At 47.6% G+C, this 21,966-nt stretch overlaps 1 protein-coding gene across 5 annotated transcripts in view; it reads left to right on the top strand.

Moving 5' to 3' along the window:
* Positions 1 to 9,717: 9,717 nt before the first annotated feature.
* The window catches only part of Entpd4 (ectonucleoside triphosphate diphosphohydrolase 4), a 29,477-nt gene continuing 17,228 nt past the window's right edge, over positions 9,718 to 21,966 (top strand). For 2 of the 5 annotated variants that reach the window (XM_070016664.1, XM_070016660.1), the window contains exons 1-4: positions 9,718 to 9,869; positions 16,369 to 16,473; positions 18,274 to 18,471; positions 19,217 to 19,422. In XM_070016664.1, coding sequence (XP_069872765.1) covers positions 16,466 to 16,473; positions 18,274 to 18,471; positions 19,217 to 19,422 — 412 coding nt within the window. In that variant the 5' untranslated portion in view covers positions 9,718 to 9,869; positions 16,369 to 16,465. Of the gene's footprint in view, positions 9,870 to 9,956; positions 10,146 to 10,190; positions 10,292 to 14,594; positions 14,775 to 16,368; positions 16,474 to 18,273; positions 18,472 to 19,216; positions 19,423 to 21,966 lie in introns of those variants that run through there. The other 3 variants (XM_070016661.1, XM_070016662.1, XM_070016663.1) reach the window with 3 other exon arrangements.

Genomic DNA, 21,966 nt, shown 5'->3' with positions numbered 1-21,966 from the left:
CTGTTAAGCCCTCTCATCACCAAAGCAACAGAGGCGACCACACCCATCCCTGAGCAGCAGGTGGTCACTTTAGAGAACTCTCAGGTTGGAGGCAGCTACCCATGGACCTCTAGCCTTGATCTTCCCGGGCTACACATCCCTGCTCCCCGCTAAGGGGACCAGAAGCTGCCCTCTCCTAAGATGTGCTACCAGCCCCAGTAGGATGCTCGATGCTTGGGACGATTCAGATGCTCACCAAGGTTCAGCTGGGCCTGGAGATAAGGGGCCCCGCCAGGGCGCCATGAGCTTGTCTCCAGGGTGGAGCCTAGGCAGGCTGCTGAGCTGAGAGGTGTTGACAAAGCACGGCCCAGAGTTCCATTCTCACCCCTGTAAGAAAATGGCTGAGAGAAAGCTCTGAGGACATCGTCCCTCCAAGCGCCCATACGCAGTCACTCACTTCTAGGCGACTTCGGCTGATAGGCACCCTGTGGCACGCGGCTCTCCCAGCCCCTGAAGCAGGTGCCTGTCTGGTATCGATCCTGTGAATTCCCCTCGTTTGCTTCTGCAGAAGGGTGAGCGTAGCAGTGAGCATCATCAGACAAGAGGGATCTGTCCTGTGAATGGAGACAGGGGCAAGATGGAGATTCCTGCCAGGCAGGAAGCTGGCTCTGAGTTCCACTTCTACCACTGACTTGTACAAGCTGTAGCTCTTCTCTGGGCCTGCGCTTCCTCATCTACTGCATGGGAACACCGCCTTGCTTGTCCCCTCGGGTGGTGGCAAGGCTCAAGGGAAAGATGGCTGTGTACGGGCGTTGACTGAACCACGAGCTATTCACACATGAATTTGTCAGCGCCCCCCCACACACTCCCTGGCCCTCTGGCAGGGCCTCCTCCTTTCGGGGAGTTGAGGAGTTGGCACTGAAGTCCTTACTCTCCTGGCACACATCAAACCTTTCCCTGAACCAGTGCAAGCTGGCTGGAAACCACCTCTCTCTGGAAAGATGGAAGCATGGATGGCCGAGTCTATGGGGCACTGAGACACTCTGAGGGTCTGTGCTCCTTCTGGGGGTGCCCTCTCCCCAAATCATGGCCGGAACCCTGCAGGATTCTCTGAATGAGGGGTACAGTAGAGCAGTGACTGTGCAGGTCCCAGAGCAGCCATGCTGACTGCTGGTGAAGGCAGCCGAGGCCTACCCGCCACCCCCTGCCAGGCAAGCCCTGAGGGGTGATGTGGGGAGCTGATTGGGTCATTTTCCCCTTCAGGCTTTCCCTAAGCTGGGTGTAAAGCAGGTTACAGCTCCTGCCTGACCCGGCAGCCCACGGCCATCCTGACACATGATGCTCAGTGGACAGAAGCAGAAAACCTGGGCGGTTGCCAGGCTCCTGTCCCTTAAAGGAACCTGGGTCTTAAAAGCCCAGCCCAGGGGCCTGAAGGGGGGGGGCATGAGGAGCTGCTGGTTTCCTCTGCTCTGTGGCTCCCAGAGGGACAGGCTTAGGATGTCCCCAGCTAAGGACAGCGACCCCAGGACTCAAGCGTGCACTTCATTGGGTGCCAGACCATACAACCCGTTCCCACAACTGAACCACACAGCTCCTTATCCAAGAGTGAGCGCAGCCTCGCTCCGAGGCCTTGGAGAAGTGTTCCAGGCCCTGCCTCTCCTGTGGTCAGACCCCAGGGAGGGTTTGAGGGCCACCCCCTCAGCTGACCTTGATCAAGTGCATTCTGTCTACCAAGCGATGCTCTACGTGCCAATGCCCCAGCCACAGTGGCGTCCCCTTTCCCCCCCCCCAGGGGCTCTCTACCTGATAGGAGGGGAGAATACAGAACTTTGCTGAGCCCCCACCATGTGACAGACCAGAGAACGGTTTCAAGGCTGCCCGAGAACTCTACAAGGCTCTGTGAGATATTGTGGGTGGGCACAGAGACCAATTATGTTTCCCTCTGTCCACCAGGGAACATCAACACAGATAGTGACCGATACAGGGAACACTCTGGAACTATCTATTATGACTGTGCCCTGGGGACTTAGGCTTTTATCTAAGTCATTTGGTTCACTCATTTTGATGTCATTTGATGGGGTGACAAAAAAGCTAAGGTGTGTGTGTGTGTGTATGTGTGTGTGTGTGTGTGTGTGTGTGTGTGTGTGTGTGATAGGTATACACAGGTATACATACACCTTCCCCAGGCATTGTGCGGTGAGAAAAGGGAAATGGCAGAAGGAACCCCCACAGCCGGTGTCTGCTGAAGGAGACAATGGGTTGGGATGGGTTGGCAGCTCGGAGCATGCGCTGAACATGAACACTCAACCCACACCAGGGCAGTGGAGAAGGTCAAGAACTCAACGCTGCCCTCAGCTAGCCATGCGACCATGAAGGAATTCCTCTCTGCAGCCCAGTTTCTTCCTCCGGGAAGAGGCTGAGTCCCACTCGTGGGGGTGGGGAGGAGAAGGCTGGCTATGGTGCTCTGTGGAAAGCGCGCTATCCTGGCAGAGAACTGTGGGCTGTGGACATCCAGCAGCCTTGTCAAAGGTGCCACCGACAAACGAACGGGTGATGTTGGTTTCCAGCTGGGGAGGGATGAGCTGATCGAAGCCCCCACCCCACCCCAGCTCTCTGGGTTCTCAGGGAACTGTGGGAGAGACCTCCATCTTGGACGGGACTTTCAGGGACCATACTGCATCTGCCTCGGAATGCACGTGGTCTATCCAATGAGGGGTGGCATGGGCTTAGGGGGCCCCTGCTCTGGGGGTTGGAACCCTGGGACCCTTGAATAAGGATAGCGGTTTATCAGGTCCGTCTCCACCCAACCCTGCGAGGCTGGCCAGCGAGATAGGCTCACCCATCATCCCCTCCCCCCACCCTGGATCAAGCACTTGGTACTGTCAAAGAATTGTATACTTGTTCCTCTTTGCACTATTTCCACAAATAATCTATGATTATACTTGGAAAGAACTGAAAAATAAAAATAACATTTTCCAATCACTCTAACTCTCATCATTCAAAACAAACATCCTTCTGTATTCCTGATAGATATAGATATAGATATAGATATTGAAGTAGTGGGATCTGAACTGCAAGCCTACCTGTGCAAGTGCTCTACCACTTGGGCCACTCCACCAGCCCTTTTTGTGTTGGCTAATTTTTTTTTTGGTCAGTCATGGGGCTTGAACTCTGGGCCTGAATGCTGTCCCTCAGCTCTTCAGCTCAAGGCTAGTGCTCTACCACTTGAGCTAAAGCACCACTTTGGTTTTCTGAGTGGTTTATTGGAGATAAGAGTCTCACGGACTTTCCTGCCCGGGCTGGCTTTGAACTGCGATCCTTAGATCTCAGCCTCCTGAGCAGCTAGGATTACAGGCATGAGCTACCAGTGCCCAGCTTGTTAATTTTTTTTGTATTTTTTTTGTATTGGTTAATTTTTACATACAGTTTTGCTTTATGACAGGGCCAGCCTGGACCTCAATCATCCTATTTGCACTTTCTCATGTGGCTGGGATGACAGGTGTGCAGCCATTAGTTGAGATAAATCTTGTGAACTTTTGCCACCCCCCCCCCCCAGGCTGGCCTTGAACTGCAATCAAACAACTCCCCTCTCCCAATCAACCAGATTACAGGTTTTGAGTCACCACACCCAGTCTATTCTAGGATATTTTTAATGAATCATTTTCATGTGTTTAAAATAACATAGTGGTCATTAGAATGTAATTTCAACCTGTGTTTTGTTTTCTTACTTCACAATACTTTATACGCTTGTTTGGTTACCATGCACTTCGTGGGCACAATTTAAAGAGTCTTCCTTTGATGTTAACTGGTTTGGTGTTCACTTGTCATTGCTACATTGTTACACTGCTGCTAAATCCACGTCACTGTGACACCTTAATGTAACGGCATATTTTTGTTTCTTTAATCTCCAAAATAGAATTCATATAAAAGGCATAAACATTGATAATGTTAATATAGTTTAATACTGTAGCAGACATCTCAAAGTGGCTTCCAGTTTTCTTCCTACAGTCTTTGTAGTACATTCTTGTAAAAATGCTAAAATGGGGGGGAAATATAATTCCTATTCCTACCTCCTTGAGCACCTGGTGAGGGCCAAAGGAAGACTCTTGATCGTAGCGCCATCTAGTGACAAATCATGGTATAGCAGGAAAGCCTCCTTAAGTGACCCCCTCGTCAGACAGGTAGCCAGAGGGAGGTGGGATGATTTGAAGAGAGCAGAGGAAGTTTGGGGAGAAAAAATAATATGTGAGAGTAGTCGATGGCAATCTGAAGAACTTACCTGTGGGAAGTGGTCAGTAAGTAAATCTGCACAGCTCCAGGACAGAAGTAAAAGTGGATGAAAGACCTGGGATTAATAATGACTCTGAAACTGTCGGCTGCAGAAGTGAGCCTGAAACTGCTACGAGTTGACATCACAATCTCAGCTTACACTCAAGCAGGAATTACTCGTTTCCTCTTGTGAAGAAGACGCCTTTGCTCAGAAAATAAGAGCTGAAACTCAGACTCAGGTCAGCCTTGCCCTTCTGCCTATAAGCAAACAAACCACATTTGTAACCGTGGAGAAGGTAACACTTTTCCTTTTGTGGGTCTCTAGAAACCAAAGGCCTGCATTTACTCCATGACTGAATCCACAGAATAGAGCAAACGCCTCTTAGCTTAGATCCCAGGATGAAATAAAGCCCAGGGTGGGCAGCTGCATCTTTTCAGCCAGAACTCTGGGTCTCCCTGCTCAGACCTGAGACAGGCCCAGCACTTTGGATCAACCCACGAAGTGGCTGGAGGCAGCACTGGCCTTCCCCCCTGCGACAGGGGGCCGCACTAGGAGCTCGGGTGCCCTCTAGTGGTATATCTGAAACTTCAGTGTAAGGCTCAGAAAGGCTGAAGAGCCCAGGTGCAGTGGGTTGTAGAGAGTCTTGAATCCCAATCCCAGAGCCCATCAAAGCATCCACAAGCAATGGGTGTCTTGAGCTCAGAGGCATGTCTCAGTCCATGCTCCCACCTTGTGGGCTTTCAGGAGAGAATCAGAATGTCCTTGTTTGTCCTTTGTGTTTCTATTCATATTAATCACAAATGAAAAGGATGGAAAAATGAAATCAGCTAAGCAAGTCTTATAGTTCCAACAACACACACACACACACACACACACACACACGTCTGTTGGCAGGATCATTCATCACAGAGCTTCTCCAGGGGGATGTTAAGACAGCAGGGAAAATACAGCAGACTAGGAAGTCAAACCCATGAACACCACCAAGAGACAAAACGCTGCCCTTCCCTGCAAATGAAGCCTCAGAACCTGAACCTGCACAGGAAGAGAGATCGGCCACCCTGATGGCCCAGGGTTTGCAAGCCAGGCCACAGTGCCAGGGGCAATGGAGAGCCTCTGTGACAGAGAATGTCTTGCATGTCACTGGGGAAGAAGAGTTCAGTGCCCACCCTGAAACTACAGATGGTATCAAACCGTGAGTGTCCTGTGGTTTCCCTAAACACACATATACCTATGATAACATTTAATTTACAAATGAAATATACGAAGACAAAGCCGTAACAAAGACCAATTATAACAGTAGGCTACAACAAACTTCCCAGAGTCACTGCTCTTGTATTTGGGGGTAGATTTATAAAACAAGCATTTTTTCTTTAAAACAAAACAACACTTTTTTTGGGGGGTCCAGTTGTGGGGCCTGAACTCTGGGCATGGGCACTGTCCCTCAGCTTTTCAGCTCAAGGCTAGTGCTCTACCACTTGAGCCACAGTGCCACTTCCGGCTTTTTTTTCTTTTTGCTGATGTGGTGCTGGGGAATCAAACCCAGGGCCTCATGCATGCAAGGCAAGCGCTCTACCACTGAGCCACCTTCCCAGCCCACAAAACAACACTTTTATCAGGCACTGCTGGCTCCCGTCTGTAATCCTAGCTACTCAGGAGGCTGAGATCCAAGGATCATAGTTTGAAGCCAGGTGGGGCAGAAAAGTCTGTGAGACTCATATCCAATTAACGACCAGAAAGGCAGATATTGAGCTGTGCTTGCTTCAAGTCATACAGAGCCGGCCTTGAGGGGAAAAAACAAGCCCAGGGACAGTGTCCAGGTCCTGAATTCAAGCACTAGGACCAGCACTAAATAAATAAAACATTCATTCATTCACTCCCACTTTAGGATTCCTCCCTACCTGCTACTTTACCTGACTAAAAGGCCCCTGTCAATTAAGGTCAAAGACCTGGAGTTGTGGAGATTATCTTGGTAAGCCCAGGGATCCATTAGCCCTCTAGAGAACCTTTTCAAGCTCTGATCAGAGAGAGAGATTTGGCTGCTGTTGGTTACAATGACGGAGGAAAGGGACTGGCCCCTAGAAGATGGAAATGGAAAGGAAACGAATCCCCCACCCCTCCCCAGCCTCCAGAACAGACCACCACCCTGCGGCTGCCTTACCACATAGACCATTATCTACAAAACCACAAGATCGTATCCATGCAGGTGTGAGGCTGGGAGTCAGGGACGCTAGCTGGAGACACAGTGAAGGCTAATACCGTCCTCCTCTAGGCTTGCAGGCATGAGACCCTGGGTTCAATTCCTCAGCATCACATAAGCAGAAGTCAGAAGTGGTGCTGTGGCTCAAGTGGTAGAGCACTAGCCTTGAGCTGATGAGCTGAGGGACAGCGCCCAGGCCCAGAGTTCAAGCCCCACAAACGACAAAAAATATAAATAAATAAGTAAATAAATAAGTAAATAATCTACTTCACTCCGTTTAATGAGGTTGATTATTGAAACTCCTGGCCTCCTGGAATGTCTTTTAGGTTCCTCAAGTTATGGGCTTTGGGAGATGGTTCTGTGTCCCTCATGGTTAACCTGGACATGTTCTAGAGACAGATACACGAATATGTTCCACGGACAGAACACACAACACATCCTCTCTACTGTGGAGTATCAGTTCCTTAAGAAACACACCACTGCCAGGCACCTGTGACTCATACCTGTCATCCTGACACACAGGAAGCTGAGATCTGAGGATCGTGATTCAAATCCAGCCCAGGCAGGAAAGTCCATGAGACTCTTATATTCAGTGAAAACACCAAAAAGCCAGAAGTGGAGCTATGGCTCAAGTGGAACAGCACTAGCACAAAATGCTCAGGAACAGTGTCCAGACCCTGACCCCAGGACTGGCATGAAGAAAGAAAGAAGAGGAAGGGAAGGGAAGAGAAGGGGAGGGGAGGAGAGAGGGGAGGGGAGGGGAGGGGAGAGGGGAGGGAAGGGGAGGGGAGGAGAGGAGAGGAGAGGAGAAGAAGGGAAGGGAAGAGAAGGGAAGGAAAGGAAAGGAAAGGAAGAAAGAGAGAAAAGAAAAGAAAGAAAAGGAGGGAGGGAGAGAGAATGAGGGAGGGAGGGAGATAGGGGGAAGGAAGGAAGAAAGGAAGGAGGAAAGAAAGGAAAGAAAGGAAAGAAAGAAAAGAAAGAAAGCCATTGTTGCCCACCCTTGGGAATTTATCCTCAGGAATGAAGCCCAAAGAAGTGAAACTAAATAAACTAAAATAAACAAGACAATCTTCATGATAGTCTTACCTATAACAGTAAATGCAACAAAAACAAATAGTCAACATTCCAATCCAAGGAAACGCTTATATGATTCCACACCATGATGGACACATTAAAAAAGTTACAATTCCTCATATCATAAAACCACAAAGAAATATTATTATGCTGAATGAAGACAGCACAGGCACCAAGATAGATCCATTCCGTGCTCTGGCTGTGTGGACCAAGCTGATGATAAATATGTAAGGTGATCTTTTCAGGTGGCAGGTGAGGTGCTAATAAAGTTGCTTTGTTGGGGCAACAACTGAGAGGGAGCGGGAAGGAATGCTAATCCCCACCCTGGAGTAGAGCACAGAGCAGCTGAACGAGGAGGAAGCAGGGTCGGCAGGGATTGTTTAGACACACAACAAACAACAGCTCAGGGGGCCGGAGGCCAGCCTCTTCTCCAGCAGGGGACAGGAAGCCAGCTGTCCCCACGGGTCACCCCCAGGTAGGCTCAGCTTTGAGAGGCCACATTCCACCCTGAATGACACCCTCTGTGTATCTGGGAAACATGGCCCCAGAGACAGCGACACCTGTCTCTACCCATTTCTCCAGCTGCCAAGATCACCGTGAACGCAGATGGCATGCGTTCCTTCATAATGCTATTGTGTGTGTGGCAGGTGCTACACATGTGGGCCTCAGTTTCCCTCTCTGCAGCTTCTGAAGACTGCAGCTGTGAGGGCAGTGCTAGGCCAAGAAAGAGGAAGCCTGAATTAAGCAAAGCCCTGAGCGCTGGCAATCTGAAGACACTTTTGTGATGGTGCAAATGCCAGGGGCATTTATGACCAAGCAACTACTAGGTGAATGACAAAAAACGATGCATTAGTAATGAGTGCAAACTGTCCAGAGAATATGGGTGGAGTTTCTTCCAAGTCCAGCCAATGAAATGGCCTGCTCTGCCCTCCCATCCCCTGCATGCTCCCCTCCCCCCCCACTCTCCATCCTTCATACACACTCCATTGATATCTGCAACTGCTGCCCACACCCTGTGGCATCTGTCTTAAAAGGTAGAACTACAGTACCAGTACCAGTGCCATCCAAATATGTTTTACTCGATACACGGAGCGCGAGAGCTATTTCTAGGGCTCTAACTTTGAAGAAGAAAAAAAGTTTTCAAGATGGTGGCTCGTGCTTGTACTCCCAGCAATTCAGAAGGCTGAGACGTGGGGACTGTGGTTCGAAACCAGCCCAAGCAGACAGACCCTGGAGACTCTTACCTTTAATGACACACCAAAAAAAAAAACAAAGCTGGACATGGAGCTGTGGCTCACATGGTAAAGCACCAGCCATCCCTGAAAATGCTAAAGGAGCGCACCCAGGCCCTGAGTTCGAGTGCCAGCACACACACACACACACACACACACACACACACACACACACACACACACACACTTCTTTTTCATATCTGACTGGTCACTTTGCATCTGGGCCCTAACATGAGATTGCCAAGGTTTCTTCGAATTCTCAAGTACAAAGCTGTGCAGCTTCCAGGCAGTGAGTTGAACGGGAGACGAGGGCCTTGAGCTGGGAGTAGCCAGGGGCTCCATCTCAGGGACTGAGTCCATTGCCTTGCTATTTCTCATAACCAGTGTTTGTGGAGGGATGGGCCGGACTAGGGCATGCTACCACGGCCAGCGTCCATTGTAATATGCGCAGTCGTCGCACGTATTACAGAGCGTGCATGCAGACTGTGCACGTATTACAGAGCGTGCATGCAGACTGTGCACGTATTACAGAGCGTGCATGCAGACTGTGTTGTAACGCATGCAGCATCCGGGCCCTCCAGAGCGCCACCGAGCCGCACAACCTTCACGTCCCCCTCTGCGAAATGGGGCAGACACGGGCAAGCTCAGAGAAAGGTCCAGCTGAGCAGCAACGCTCCGACTTCGTTAGACTTTCAGTAGTACTTTCCACAATCCTCACAACCGCGCCCCCTCGGTCTGCTCCACCGCCGGGTGAGGGCGGACGGGAGCCACGCGGCAGCCCTACGCCACCTGCGCCCCGCAGGACAGCCGCGGGACCCACCCAGCCCCGATGCCAATCATCCGGCTGGCCCCGCCCCACGCAGGTGCGCCCTTGGCGCGCGCGCTCCCGTCGCCGGCGCCCCCGCCCCCCCGCCCCCAGCGCGCGCTCCGGCGCGGGCTATGACGCCACGCCGGTGGCGCCGCCGCGCGCGCGGCCCGGCGCCCGGAAAGAAGCGGAGCTTCGGGGAAGCGGGTTCGCCGTCGCCTCCGCCGCCGCCGCCGCCGCTGCCTCCGCGCTCGGTGGCCCCGATGCCCGCTCGCGGCCCTCCGCTCTCGGGAGCCCCGGCCTGCCGTGCGGGTGAGGCCCACGCGGGGAGGGCGGGCGGCGGCGGCGGGGACGGTTGGAGCGCGGGGCCCGCGGGGGGCGGTGGCGGGCGCGGCCGGGCCTGGACGAGCGCTGGGGCCCCGGAGCCCGGTCCTCCACCCGCGGCCTCTCTGGATGTGGTCGCCCGTCGTGAGAGCGGGAGCTGGGCCGGCAAAGGGGGTGCTGCCCCCCACCACCCCGCACCCACTTACTCCGGCCTGCCCGCGACGCGTCGGCCTCCGGCCCGGTCCCCGCCCTGCGCCGCCAGTGGCAAGTTTCACATTCGGCTTCTCCCTGGGAAAACGGGGCTAACGGGACCCCGACGCGCGGCCGGGCCTGGGCGCGGGGCCGCAGACACCCCGCCTCCTCCCCCGCTCGCAGGGAAACAAAATTAGCCGAGCTTTGCATGCCAGAAGGTAAACTAGAGGTTACCGAAGACCCCTGAATTACAGACTCGAGGCCCGGGCCAAATGTAGCATGAGTTCTTCATTGTGTTCTGCCTGTCAGTGTGATGAAAACACCTAATTGTCTGGTCCTGGATGGTATTCTCTGCCTTCGCTTACCTCCGGTGATCTCGTCATGGTCCCTTGTCCCGGCACATTGGAAGAATTAGGCTAATCTGAGTCAGAACTTTATATCCGAGTACTAATGTGTTGCATCTTGAATGCACAGCTTGTATTCTTGTAGGGCCCACAGGGAGGACGAGTCAACCCTTGACTGTAGGAAGAAGGGAGAAAATTGAAAGTTGATTGAAGGATTTATATTCTCTGCATATTTATTTAAAATAGACTACACATGCATAACGAGGAGGTTCAGAGTATGGGAAGACCAAAGAATACATATAAAATGTATATATGTAACTATATATCTGTGATCTTGAAATAAGTGTAATGCTGTGAGCAGGATATTAGGGGAAAAAAGTGACATTATTAAAAGCCAAAGGCAAGTAACTTGCGTGGGAAAAAAAGAGAACTTGTTCAGCTCACCAGAGCAGAGAGATGTAATCTGAGAGAATGAATGATGAAGGGTTTCCCATGGCACACAGACTTTGGTGTGGATACACAGGTTTCTAGAAGATTCTTGTACGGGGCATATGTTGAAAGGAATACTTTTTAAAAGGGGTTCTTACAAAGAGTGGGCACCAATGGCTCACACTTAGCTAGTCAGGAAGCTGAGAGCTGAGGATCAAGATTTGAAGCCAGCCCAGGCAGGAAAGTCCATGATATTCACCTCCACTTAACCACCCCAAAGCCAGAAATGGAGTTGTGTCTCAACTGGTAGAATACTAGTCTTGAGCAAAAAATTTTAAGGGATAGTGCCCAGACTCTTGAGTTCAAGCCCTAGCTCCCCACTTCACATCTCAAAGAGTAGTGTTCACAGTGAAAGCACAAATGGCCAGCCACAGAATCTGTCTTCAGTGACGATAGCTGCTTTGTTGTCCTAGAGATGTGTTTAAGGGTGAGCTGACAGGACTTCATGAATAGGGAGTTTTGCCCAAGAGAACTGGGAACCAAAGCTGAGCACTGTCACCTTGTCATTGGAGAGGTCTCCTACACTTGAGTTTGGAAGGCCATAGCATTTGTGTTAGGACTGCAACTCCCCAGTCTTGGATTAATTGAGTTTGAGATGCCAGGATTTAATAAGGCTCAAGATGCTGATCTAGAACTTGAGGGGAAGTCCTATGCAGGCAAAGGTGATCATTGCAAAAAGGGACAGGATTTTTACAAATAAGCAATGGGAAAAGATTGATCGTGACTAATTACTATACAAATATTGAAGAAAATATAGATCATAAGTGCAACAACAGACATTCTCCTTTAAATGGAGAATCATTCCAGTTGTTCTGATGTGTCTTTTACCATAGCTGAGTCATAATGCCACTCAGCAGCCTGCACTTCCCAGCTCACTGTCAGACAGTTATCTTCTGAACCCCGAGGTTCCTATTTCCCTGCAATCCTTTGATATTGAAATGGATTCTTTTTTTTGGAGAATCCTTCATGTCATCTTTTCTGACCCTTTCACCACCGTTTACCTGTTTATGATTTTGATTATGTTCAAGAGCTCTGGGATGGTTATTGGTTGTCAGCTTGATTGGACAGTGAAGCACCTAGGAGATTACACCTGGGGGGTTGGGGGAGACCTGTTCTGAGAATGGGTGACACCATCTCATAAGCTGGGAGCCCAGGATGGCATCAAACATCACCCACCAAGGACAATATTTCTCTTCCCCTTCCCTCCTCTTTCCCCTTTCTCCTTCTTTCCTTCCTTCTTTCTTTCAGTCTCCCATTCTTCCTCTCTTGCCTCCTACCCTCTACATTGAAACCTCTAAACCACCTTTTATCCCTGAACTATTCTTTCCTGGATGGAAAGTCTAACTCAAATTCTGTAATGCCTGAATTTCATCAGAAAAGTCATTTTCCTTTGCAGTTCCTTTGTATTGTTTTCACTGTTGTCCTTAAGGTTCAATGAAACATAGAGACACTGACCCATGACCAAAGGGGCCTTATGTCACTCAAGGATGTTTAAGGAGAACCTTGCCAGCTAAAATCTCAGCATCCATGCATCTCTCTGGTGATGGGTCTGAGGTAGTTTAGGACTTTAAAAGTATGGCAGCTGCGTTAGTGTTTGCCTGCCAAGGCTTTGGTGCCACGATTCTTTAGCTGCAAGGACAATTGAGTTTACATTGTAAGATCAGATTACCATATCATTGCCGCTGGCAAGAGTCATTTATACAGTTTGTTCTGAATAAAATTAATCACTTGAACAGTTTGTGAACTGTCTTTTTTCTTTTTCTTTTCTTTTCTTTTTTTTTTTTTTTTGCCGGTCTTGGGGCCTGAACTCTGCCTGGGCATTGTCCCTCAGCTCTTCAGCTCAAGGCTAGCGCTCTACCATTGAGCCACCTTCCCAGCCCCTGAACTGTCTTTTTTTCTGCTTTTAGCCACAAGTTGTTTTTTTCTTTAAAAAAATAACAAAAACTTACACTGATTTCTTTTTATTCTTTTTTATATATATCTCAAAACCAGTTCTAAGACAAACACCAGATAAAAGCAAATTTGCTAAGTATGCTGTGCTTGTTCTGTACTTCATCTTTGAAGTGTATTCTCCTTTCTTGCCCCCACCTGAAGTCTGTCTGTCTCTTTCAAGGACCCATTCCTTTAACAGGAGCCTTTGCCTTCGCTGAGCTATCACTAGTCTTCTTGATCAGTAATTTCCTAGATATTAGTATTTATTTCTGTGCCGGTCTGCAGACTCCTTGAGACTTATGCAGTTCAGTTTGTTACTACTTCTCTTCATAATACCGATCATTGAATCATTAAAGGTTACCCCCCCCCAGGACCAGTTGGTTTCTAATGGTGGCTTTAAAATGTTAGTAAAACTTGCTTTTCTCTGATGCCTAGTTCAATTACCACTTAATTATCATTGATTCTGTAATGTGCTTAGATTGGAATTACTGTATCATGAGTTCTTAAGATTGGTTTTTCTGGATATATCCAGCTGGAAACTGGTGATACATCCGTGAAAGGTAGTTTGTTAAAGGCAGTTTTGTAGTTCTAATGATGAAATTAGTATGTGCCCTTTGAAAAATATAGGTAAGCCTAGGGAAGAAAAATAAAGATGACCAAGAATCTGATCGCTATTTAGAAGTAAGCATTGTTTCCATTTTCCCTATATACACAATGTAATGTTTTTATATTTTATATATGGAGGACATCTTTCTCTGTCAATACGTATAGATCTACTTCATCACCTTTGATAGTTACATTGTATCTATTGTACAAATTTGCCCTAATTTTACCCATCCTCACAATGGTCAGTAGGTTTGGTTGTTTACTTGCTTGCTTGTAGTGGGAGGGATTGAATCTAGAGCCTTGCGCATACTAGGCAGGCACACTACCCCTGAGCTACATCCCAGGCCTGTAACCGTCATTAGTAGTGGTGTTCTGCTCTTGTGCACAGTGCTATGAAGAACATCCTGTACGTAGTTGAGTGAAGTCTGTCCTGTTGCTTCCTAAGGGTGCCCTGTGTGAACGTGGTGGGTAGAACAGAGGGTACGCACATTTAAAATATTCATGTGTGCCCCCCAGCTGCCCCTCAACGGTTGGTGCTATTTAGACTTACAACAGTACTTGATGAAAGTTATTGCTCACTTGTATGGCAGACACTGGTCACTAGGGAAAAGAGAGACAGGCAGCCCCTGCCCTTGTAATGAGAAAGTCAACCCCAAGTACAATGCCACAGCCCGCTGCAGGGGGGACTACCATAGAGGAGGGGTGCTTCTGTCCTGAGAGGTGGAGGGATAGTGTACAGATGCCGAGGACCAGAGTGGAGGCGTTTCCAGGTCTTCAGCTGGTGTTTACTGTGCGTCTGTGGGACTTGCTCAGTGCCGTCCTAAGAACCGTGATGTCAGCCATGTGCACCTGTGGCAAGTGCAGCGGCTGAGTGTGGCTGTTGAGCACTTGAAATGAGGTGGGTTGCTTTAAGTAGCCACCCACGGCAAGTGGCTGCCCTCCAGGACTAGCTCCTGAGAAGCTGCTTTTACGTCCTGTGGAATTAGACTTCTTTCCCTCTGTGACAGGGAACGCCTGCAGGCGGGAGCCCCTCTTGGTACTGGACCTTTTTGCATCCCAGAGCTCTGAACCTTGTTCTCTTTGCCAGGCCTTTTCCTAGGGTCTGCAAAGGCAGGAATACAGTGGTGAAACAAGCCGACCTGAGCCTGGTCCCTGTGGCATGCACATTTCTTCAGAACACACACATGTGCATACATACTTGCGCACATGCATATGTCCTCCTACTGGAGGACAGCAGGAGAATGTGGGATGCACACTGGAATCCTCACTCTTCCTCTGAAGCTGCATGATATTCAACAAATCACTTAGCCTCTGTCGCATCTACTAGGTGGTAAGGAGGACTATAAATATTTGCAATAAATGTGGGCAATTGTAAGTACTTATTAAAGAGGGAAAAGGTAAATCCTGGGAAGGAGCTAGGTGGGAGGGAACATTGGCAGTTATTGACCCCCACCCCCCAAGAAGGTGACGTTTGAGTAAAGACCTGAGAAGGTAAAAAAGTGAGCCAGACAGATGACTTCCAAGCAGAGGGAGCAGTGAGGTCAGAGCCCGGGTTGTGGCCGATAGATGTGGCCTCCAGTGCAGCTGGGACACAGTGGGAAAGGGAGCGAGGTGGTAAAGTCAGAGCAGAGCAGGGGCCAGGCCTGCAGGACTATGAGTGGCCGAGTAAAGCTGGGGCATGTGATCGCACTGGCCATGGAAGGCTTCTGAGTGCCAGGAGTAATACAAGCAGACCCATGTGGAGGAGCGCGTGCATAGCAACTGCAGAGCAAGAATTCTTCCTGGGGCTCTTGGGACAGTGAGAGTCTCTGAGATTTCAGAGAACACATAACATCTGAGAGCCTCCACACTGCCATAGAGAAAGGGAGTCAGCAGGTGGCGGCCCACATCTGTAATCCTAGCTACTCAGAAGGCTGAGACCTGGAGGTCCTTGGTTCAAAGACAGCTTGGGCAGCAAAACCCATGAGACTGTTGAGTAACAAAATGCCAGACTAGAGGTGTGGTTCAAGTGATAGAGTGATTGTTATAAGCAAGAAAGCTAAGCAAGAACAGGAGGCCCCAAATTCAAGCCCTGGTGCCAGCACATGAACACAAGAATAGGGAGTAGGAAAATTTTAGGTATGCTAAAGTTAAAGGGAATGTGTCTGAGAATCAGATGTGGAGAGCAGCAGTAGGCTGTGATTGGCATGGTGAGGCAGAATCAGATTGGTACGACATGGGGACAAGTGGGTTGAAGTAAAGAGGGTGGAGATGGCTGCGTAAAAGAAATGGCTTCTGTGGTCTGCAGTATCTAGATGGAGATTATCTCAGGGGGACGAAAAATGCCTATCTTACATAGCTCAGAGGAGCTGGGTGGAGAAATTGTCTGATAAGTCTGATGGGTTGATCCTTTCAACAGGATGAGGCTAAGAACAGTGATTGAGTCAGAATAGAAGGACTCTAGACAGAGCCCTGGGAAGCACGGGAGGGGAGGAATTGACAGATAACCAGAGTACTCAGGACCCTGGCATTGCAACAGCTGAGAAGCAGACCAGAACTGATCAAGGCCTCGAGAGGCCTGAAGAGGTGAAACATCCTGTGGTTCCAGCAACTTGGGAGGAGGCCAGGGGCTGGAAGAAGAGAATGGAAAGGGAACGGACAGCGGACTGGGGGCGTAGCACCTTACTGTACTTTGAACATAAAAGCAGAGTCTTAATGGACATCTTTCAAGTGGATGGATACTTAACATTCCCATTCAGTTATCATTCTGCCCACACCCCGTTTCTCAGATTTTCTTTAACAGTACTGAACAGTGTTTGAGATATGTGATGTCTCAGCACAGGGATCATGTGTGCAATGGCATGTGGCTGGATTTCAGTATGCTCAAGACAGTTCTCATAGATACTATGATTGTGCCTTCTTTGATTTTCTTGTTCCTGAAACAGGCATGCCCTAACTCCATGAAGACCCCAGTACTGTTTCTGTCCCTGTGCGTAAGAAGCTCTGAGTCCCACAGTATTGCCTGGCCCCTGGCCTTTCAGTATGGGGAGGTAAGTGATGGGTCTCATCGCCAGAGGTTGATGCAGTCAGCTGAGGTTCAGGTGCAGACAAGGCCCGTGGCTTGGGCTAGAAGGGCACTGAGGTGTCCAAGAGGTCAGAACTGAGTAGGTGATATTTCACTGGGTTAGCACCATACCTGCCCTCAAGGGAGCTGCTTCAGTCCATAAAGCATTTTTAAAAGCAAAAAATATTGAAATTATCCAGGTGCTGGAGGCTCATGCCTGTAAATCCTAGCTGCTCAGGAGGCTGAGATCTGAGGATTGTGATTCAAAGTCAGCCCAGGCAGAAAACTCTGTGAGACTCTTATCTCCAATAAACCACCAGAAAACTGGAAGTGGCACTGTGGCTAGCCTTGAGCAGAAGAGTTCAGGTCAGTGCCCAGGCCTTGAGTTCAAGCCCAGGACCAACAAAAAAAAAATAGTATAGAAATTAACTGTAGAATAACAAATTTCAACCTACAAGCAATGTGCTTTTGTTTAAAAAGTCTAGTAATAGTTCTAGAATGAACTAAAGGGAAAGACAGAAGAAAGGCTTGCTGTTGATTGCAAAAATATCTCAAAGGAATCTTTCTAAAAGCACAGGACATAGCATCATTTATTGATGTTGTTATGGGGAAATTATTAAAAGTTACTGTTCTTTCCCATTCCTAGGTCATCTGGGAGAAATTTCCCTGGAATTCACTGTTAAAGTCACACCTCTCAGCTGGGTGACAGTGGCTTATGCCTGTAATCCATAGCTACCCTAAAGGCTGAAAGACTTTTTTTGGGGGGTGGTGGTGGTGGTGGTGGTGTCAGTCATGGGGCTTGAACTCAGAGCCTAGGCACTTTCCCAGAGCTCTTTCACTCAAGGGTAGTACTCTTCAACACTTGGGCCACAGCTTCAGTTCTGTCAGTTAACTGGAGATAAGCGTCTCATGGACTTTCCTGTCCAGGCTGGCTTTGAATTCACAATCCTCAAATCTTAACCTCCTGAGTAGCTAGGATTACAGGCGTGAGTCACCAGCATCTGGCCCAATGAGACTCTCATCTCCAATTAAGCACAAAATAAAATTAAATAAAAATGTTAAAAAAAAAAAAAAAAAAAGCTCAGGAACAGCCCCCAGACTCTGAGTTCAAGCCCCAGGACCAGCGCACACACATTCTCTCTCTCTCTCTCTCTCTCTCTCTCTCTCTCTCTCTCTCTCTCTCTCTCTCTCTCTCTCTCTCTCTCTCTCTTTCTCTCTCTCTCTCTCTTTCTCTCTCTCTCTTTCTCTCTCTTTCTCTCTCTCCCTCTCTCTCTCCTCTCTCTCTCTCTCTCTCTCTCTCTCTCTCTCTCTCTCTCACACACATACACACACACACTTCACTTTTCTGAAGCTGTTTATCTATGAATGGATGGTGTTATGTCCACTAGGCAGCTGCCATTTTCAGGCCCTGCTTACAACATGCATTTCTATATTCTCAGTCTTCCTTTAGTTTTATTTTCTTTAAACTGGAATAAATTATGGGTTTATACATTTATCTGATTAAATTTCTAAGCTGTCTACAATTCTTTCTGGAACAAAACAAGGTAAGAATCTAAATTACACTCCCAAGGAAAGAGGAGAATATAGACATGTAACTGTCAGGGTCTAATTGTCATTTCTATCATTGTAGAATGTGTTCTGTAACAGAATTGCAACATGGAATATGTTAGTATAGAGACAGCAGCTGGCAGGGACATAGGGGCTCAAGCAGACTTTTACCTCTAGTTGAGGGAGGTCTGTTTGGAGCATATTGCTTTAAAACATGTTGTGTTTGTTTTAATTTCAGGATCAGCATCTCTTGTCTTTTCCCTGCTTCTTGGCATTTTAGCATCTCTCCATTGGGCTGTCCTCGAATTCTGAATACCAACTTACGCCAAATCATTGTCATTAGTGTTCTGGCTGCAGCTGTCTCACTTTTATACTTTTCTGTTGTCATAATCCGAAATAAGTATGGGCGTTTCTCCAGAGACAAGAAATTTCAAAGGTGAGAGATCAAGCGTATTTTCTACAAGAGCGTCTTATTTGTAGCTGATTTTGTTTGGGCTGTGGAATACAGAGTAGCTTATGCACAACAGAGCTTATTGCTCATAGGTCTGGAGGCTAGAGGGTCCAAGATCAAGGGACCCGCAGTATAGCAACTGTGAAGAAAGTTAAAGACTGCTTACTGGTTCATGAATGGCACCTTCTTCCTGTGTCTTCACCCGGTGAAAAGGGGCTGAGGATTCTCTGAGATCTCCTTCCTCTTTCTCTGATCACCTCCCAGAAGTAACCAGTGATCAGGGGCCCAACAACTGAATGTGGGAGGGACACAAATGAATATTCAGACCATGCTGGCATTGTCATTTTATAGCAATCTGATTCAAAATGTCTGAGGTTAGATTGGAACATAAAGGAAAAGCAACTGTAGGAACTGGATTCTGTACCATGAGGCATAAAACCTTCAGCTCTAAATGGCTAACTATTGAGCAGCCAACACATAGTGTAAGAGGCCCTGGATCGATCACTGCAACATCATAAGCTCCTCCTGTCTAATGTTGTAAGCAAGTTTTTGAGTTAGCATTTGTAGTTTGGAGAGTTTCCTCTGTAGAATCATATAAATGTCTGTCATGTAGTAATGACTGTGTACCTGACTCAGAGGGAATGCATTATGAAAAGGTTGTTCATGTAGTGTGTGGGTGACCTCTTCACTGTTAGGTGAAGGGTGATATTTTGTTTGTTTTTCTAAACAGGTACTTGGCCCGAGTCACAGATGTGGAGGCCACAGACACCAACAACCCCAATGTGAACTATGGAATCGTGGTCGACTGCGGCAGCAGCGGGTCACGGGTGTTTGTCTATTGCTGGCCAAGGCATAATGGCAATCCTCGTGATCTTCTGGATATCAGACAGATGCGGGATAAAAACCGGAAACCAGTGGTGATGAAAATCAAGCCAGGTATGGAAATGAGAACTGCACAGTGACTCCTAACCTGATGGTTCTGGCTTTGGTTCTCCGCAGGGTCTTTTCCCCACAGAGTCCTTTCTTTGTCTCCACACCTCCTTTCCCCTCTTGCTTCTCTTTCCTTTCTTGTCTGTTTTGAATGGACTGACTGCTGCCTTGTTCAAACACCCAGGGCATTTGGTGTTTTCTCTCCTGAGGCAGCTATCACAGTAAGTGAGGCACTGCTCACGTGTCTGCTGGTTAAGAGGGTTTTGTTTTTTTCCCTACTTGTAGCCACTGATACAAGGAATTTGCCTATAACTCAAAATCTATTCTTTTGGCCAGGCACTGGTGGCTCATGCCTATAATCCTATCTACTTAGGATGCTAAGATCTGAGGATCACAGTTCAAAACCAGCCTGAACAGGAAAGTCCATGAGACTATCTCCAGTTAACCACCAGAAAACCAAAAGTAGTGCTGTGGCTCAAGTGGTAGAGTACTTCCCTTGAACTGAAGAGCTTAGGGACAGCATCCAGGGCCAGAGTTCAAGCCCCACAACTGACCAAAAAAAAAAAAAAAAAAAAAAAAATATATATATATATATATTCTTTTAACACATGTGTGTGTGCACACTCCAATTCTAAGGTTTGAACTCAGGGCCTGATTACTGTCCCTAAGCTTTTTTGCTCAAGGTAACACTCTACCAGTTGAGCCACAGCTCCACTTCAGGCTGTTTTGATGTTTACTTGGAGATAAAGAGTCTTATAGACTCCTGCCCAGGCTGGCTTCAAATAGTGATCTTTAGATCTCAGCCTCTTGAGTAGCTAGGATTATAGGCATGAACCAGTGGCGCTCAACTTCTCTAACACTTTGATATATTTGTGATTTTTTTTTTTTTTGGTCAGTCATGGGGTCTGAACTCTGGGCCTGGATGCTGTCCCTCAGCTCTTCAGCTCAAGGCTAGATGCTCTACCACTTGAGCCATAGCATCACTTCTGACTTTTTCTGCTTATGTGGTGCTGAGGAATCAAAACCAGAGCCTCATGCATTCAAGGCAAGCACTCTACCACTGAGCCACCTTCCCAGCCCCTATTAGTGATTTTAAAAATTGTTGCCCAAATATATTTCTAATCATCTAGGTAAAACAAAACAAAAACACCCATAGAACTTAAAAAGCCAATATACTGTCCAGTTATTTTTTAAGATACTGGTCTTTTCTAAGCCAACACAGTTTGTAAAGATTAAAACTTGACTTTCTCTATAGATAATTTACATGAACAGTTCTCAACTTTTTCTCTTTGTCACCATATCTATAGGTAACACCCTATCAGGAAGATAGCAAAGTACCAAAGTACCCCAAAATGAGGTTCCAGGTCTTATTTGCCACTGACTGTAGTCAGTAGGCTACAGGCTTTTATTACAGAGATGAATCACTTTTATTTCATCTTACCAATGTGTTGGTTGAACAATAAAACACTAAATCCAAACTCTAAGGAGTTTATCTTTTAAATGTTAAACACCAAGAAATGATCAATGTTTAAGGCAGTGGAAATCCCAGTGACTCATTTGAGCAGCACATGGTTGCACAGTGGAATTACCACACCACACCTCTAAAATGTGGACAAATTCTGCATGTCTTGCAATAAAAATTAAAGCAGACATTAGTAAGCAATCATATCATAGCTTATTAGTATCAAGTATATTTCTTTGAAGGTTTCTTTAAGACTTAGTGAATAACTTAATTTTTAGTTTTCAGTTTTCCTGCCCTTTAAATTTTATATATGCTTTCTCTAGGAAAGGTTTCAGAATTAAAGTTATATTGGAAAAAAAAGTTCACAGAAGAGAAATAAGTAACACGTGATAAAACCCTGTGTTTCACCCGCCCTCACACGTCAGGTTCCACAGTGACTAGACACGTCTCTTGGAGGAGGGTGAGAATTTATGCCTTGGAGTTGCCCTTTTGAAATAAAGGGGCAGTTATGCCATCCCAGGGTAAATGCTAAGGTTGATGGCCCCTCACTCTGTGCCAGTAACCTTCTTATGCCACCTCTGTCACCTGGCATGGCCTTCACATATAGTACACAGCAAGGCTCTGGAAATTTCCTCAATAGATTCTGGTTACTTTAAATCCTTGTGTCCATTGAAGTTGTATTTGGACTCCAAAGACTTACCTTTTAGTCCGTTTATTGCCAATTCCTTTCACAAATCATTTAACCTCTCTGAGTCTGCGGTTTCCTAATCTATGTGTCCTAATCTCTGAAGTCAGGAGTTTGAAGGGCTTCTAAAGTCCCTCTCCTTTTTAATATTGTAGGCTTAATGACAGCTGTATATATCTGCTCACTTCTGTACACAGTTAGCAAATGTTCGCTGAGTCCCTCTGTCAGACACTGTTAGGGCTGTGAATATAGATTTGAACAAAGCATAGTGTGTGCCCTTGAGACACTGCCATTGTAATGAGACAGGTAATGAGGTAGGTGATCCTGACATGGTATGATGACTGTAGAACTATCAGTGGGGAGAGCGTGGAGTGTTAGAAGAGCTCCTCTCTTCTGGGGTCCT

This window comes from Dipodomys merriami, unplaced genomic scaffold (genome assembly GCF_024711535.1).
Source record: "Dipodomys merriami isolate MVZ:Mamm:240054 unplaced genomic scaffold, mDipMer1.0.p SCAF_12, whole genome shotgun sequence".
Taxonomy (NCBI): domain Eukaryota; kingdom Metazoa; phylum Chordata; class Mammalia; order Rodentia; family Heteromyidae; genus Dipodomys; species Dipodomys merriami.
This window is presented reverse-complemented; position numbering and strand designations above follow the sequence as displayed.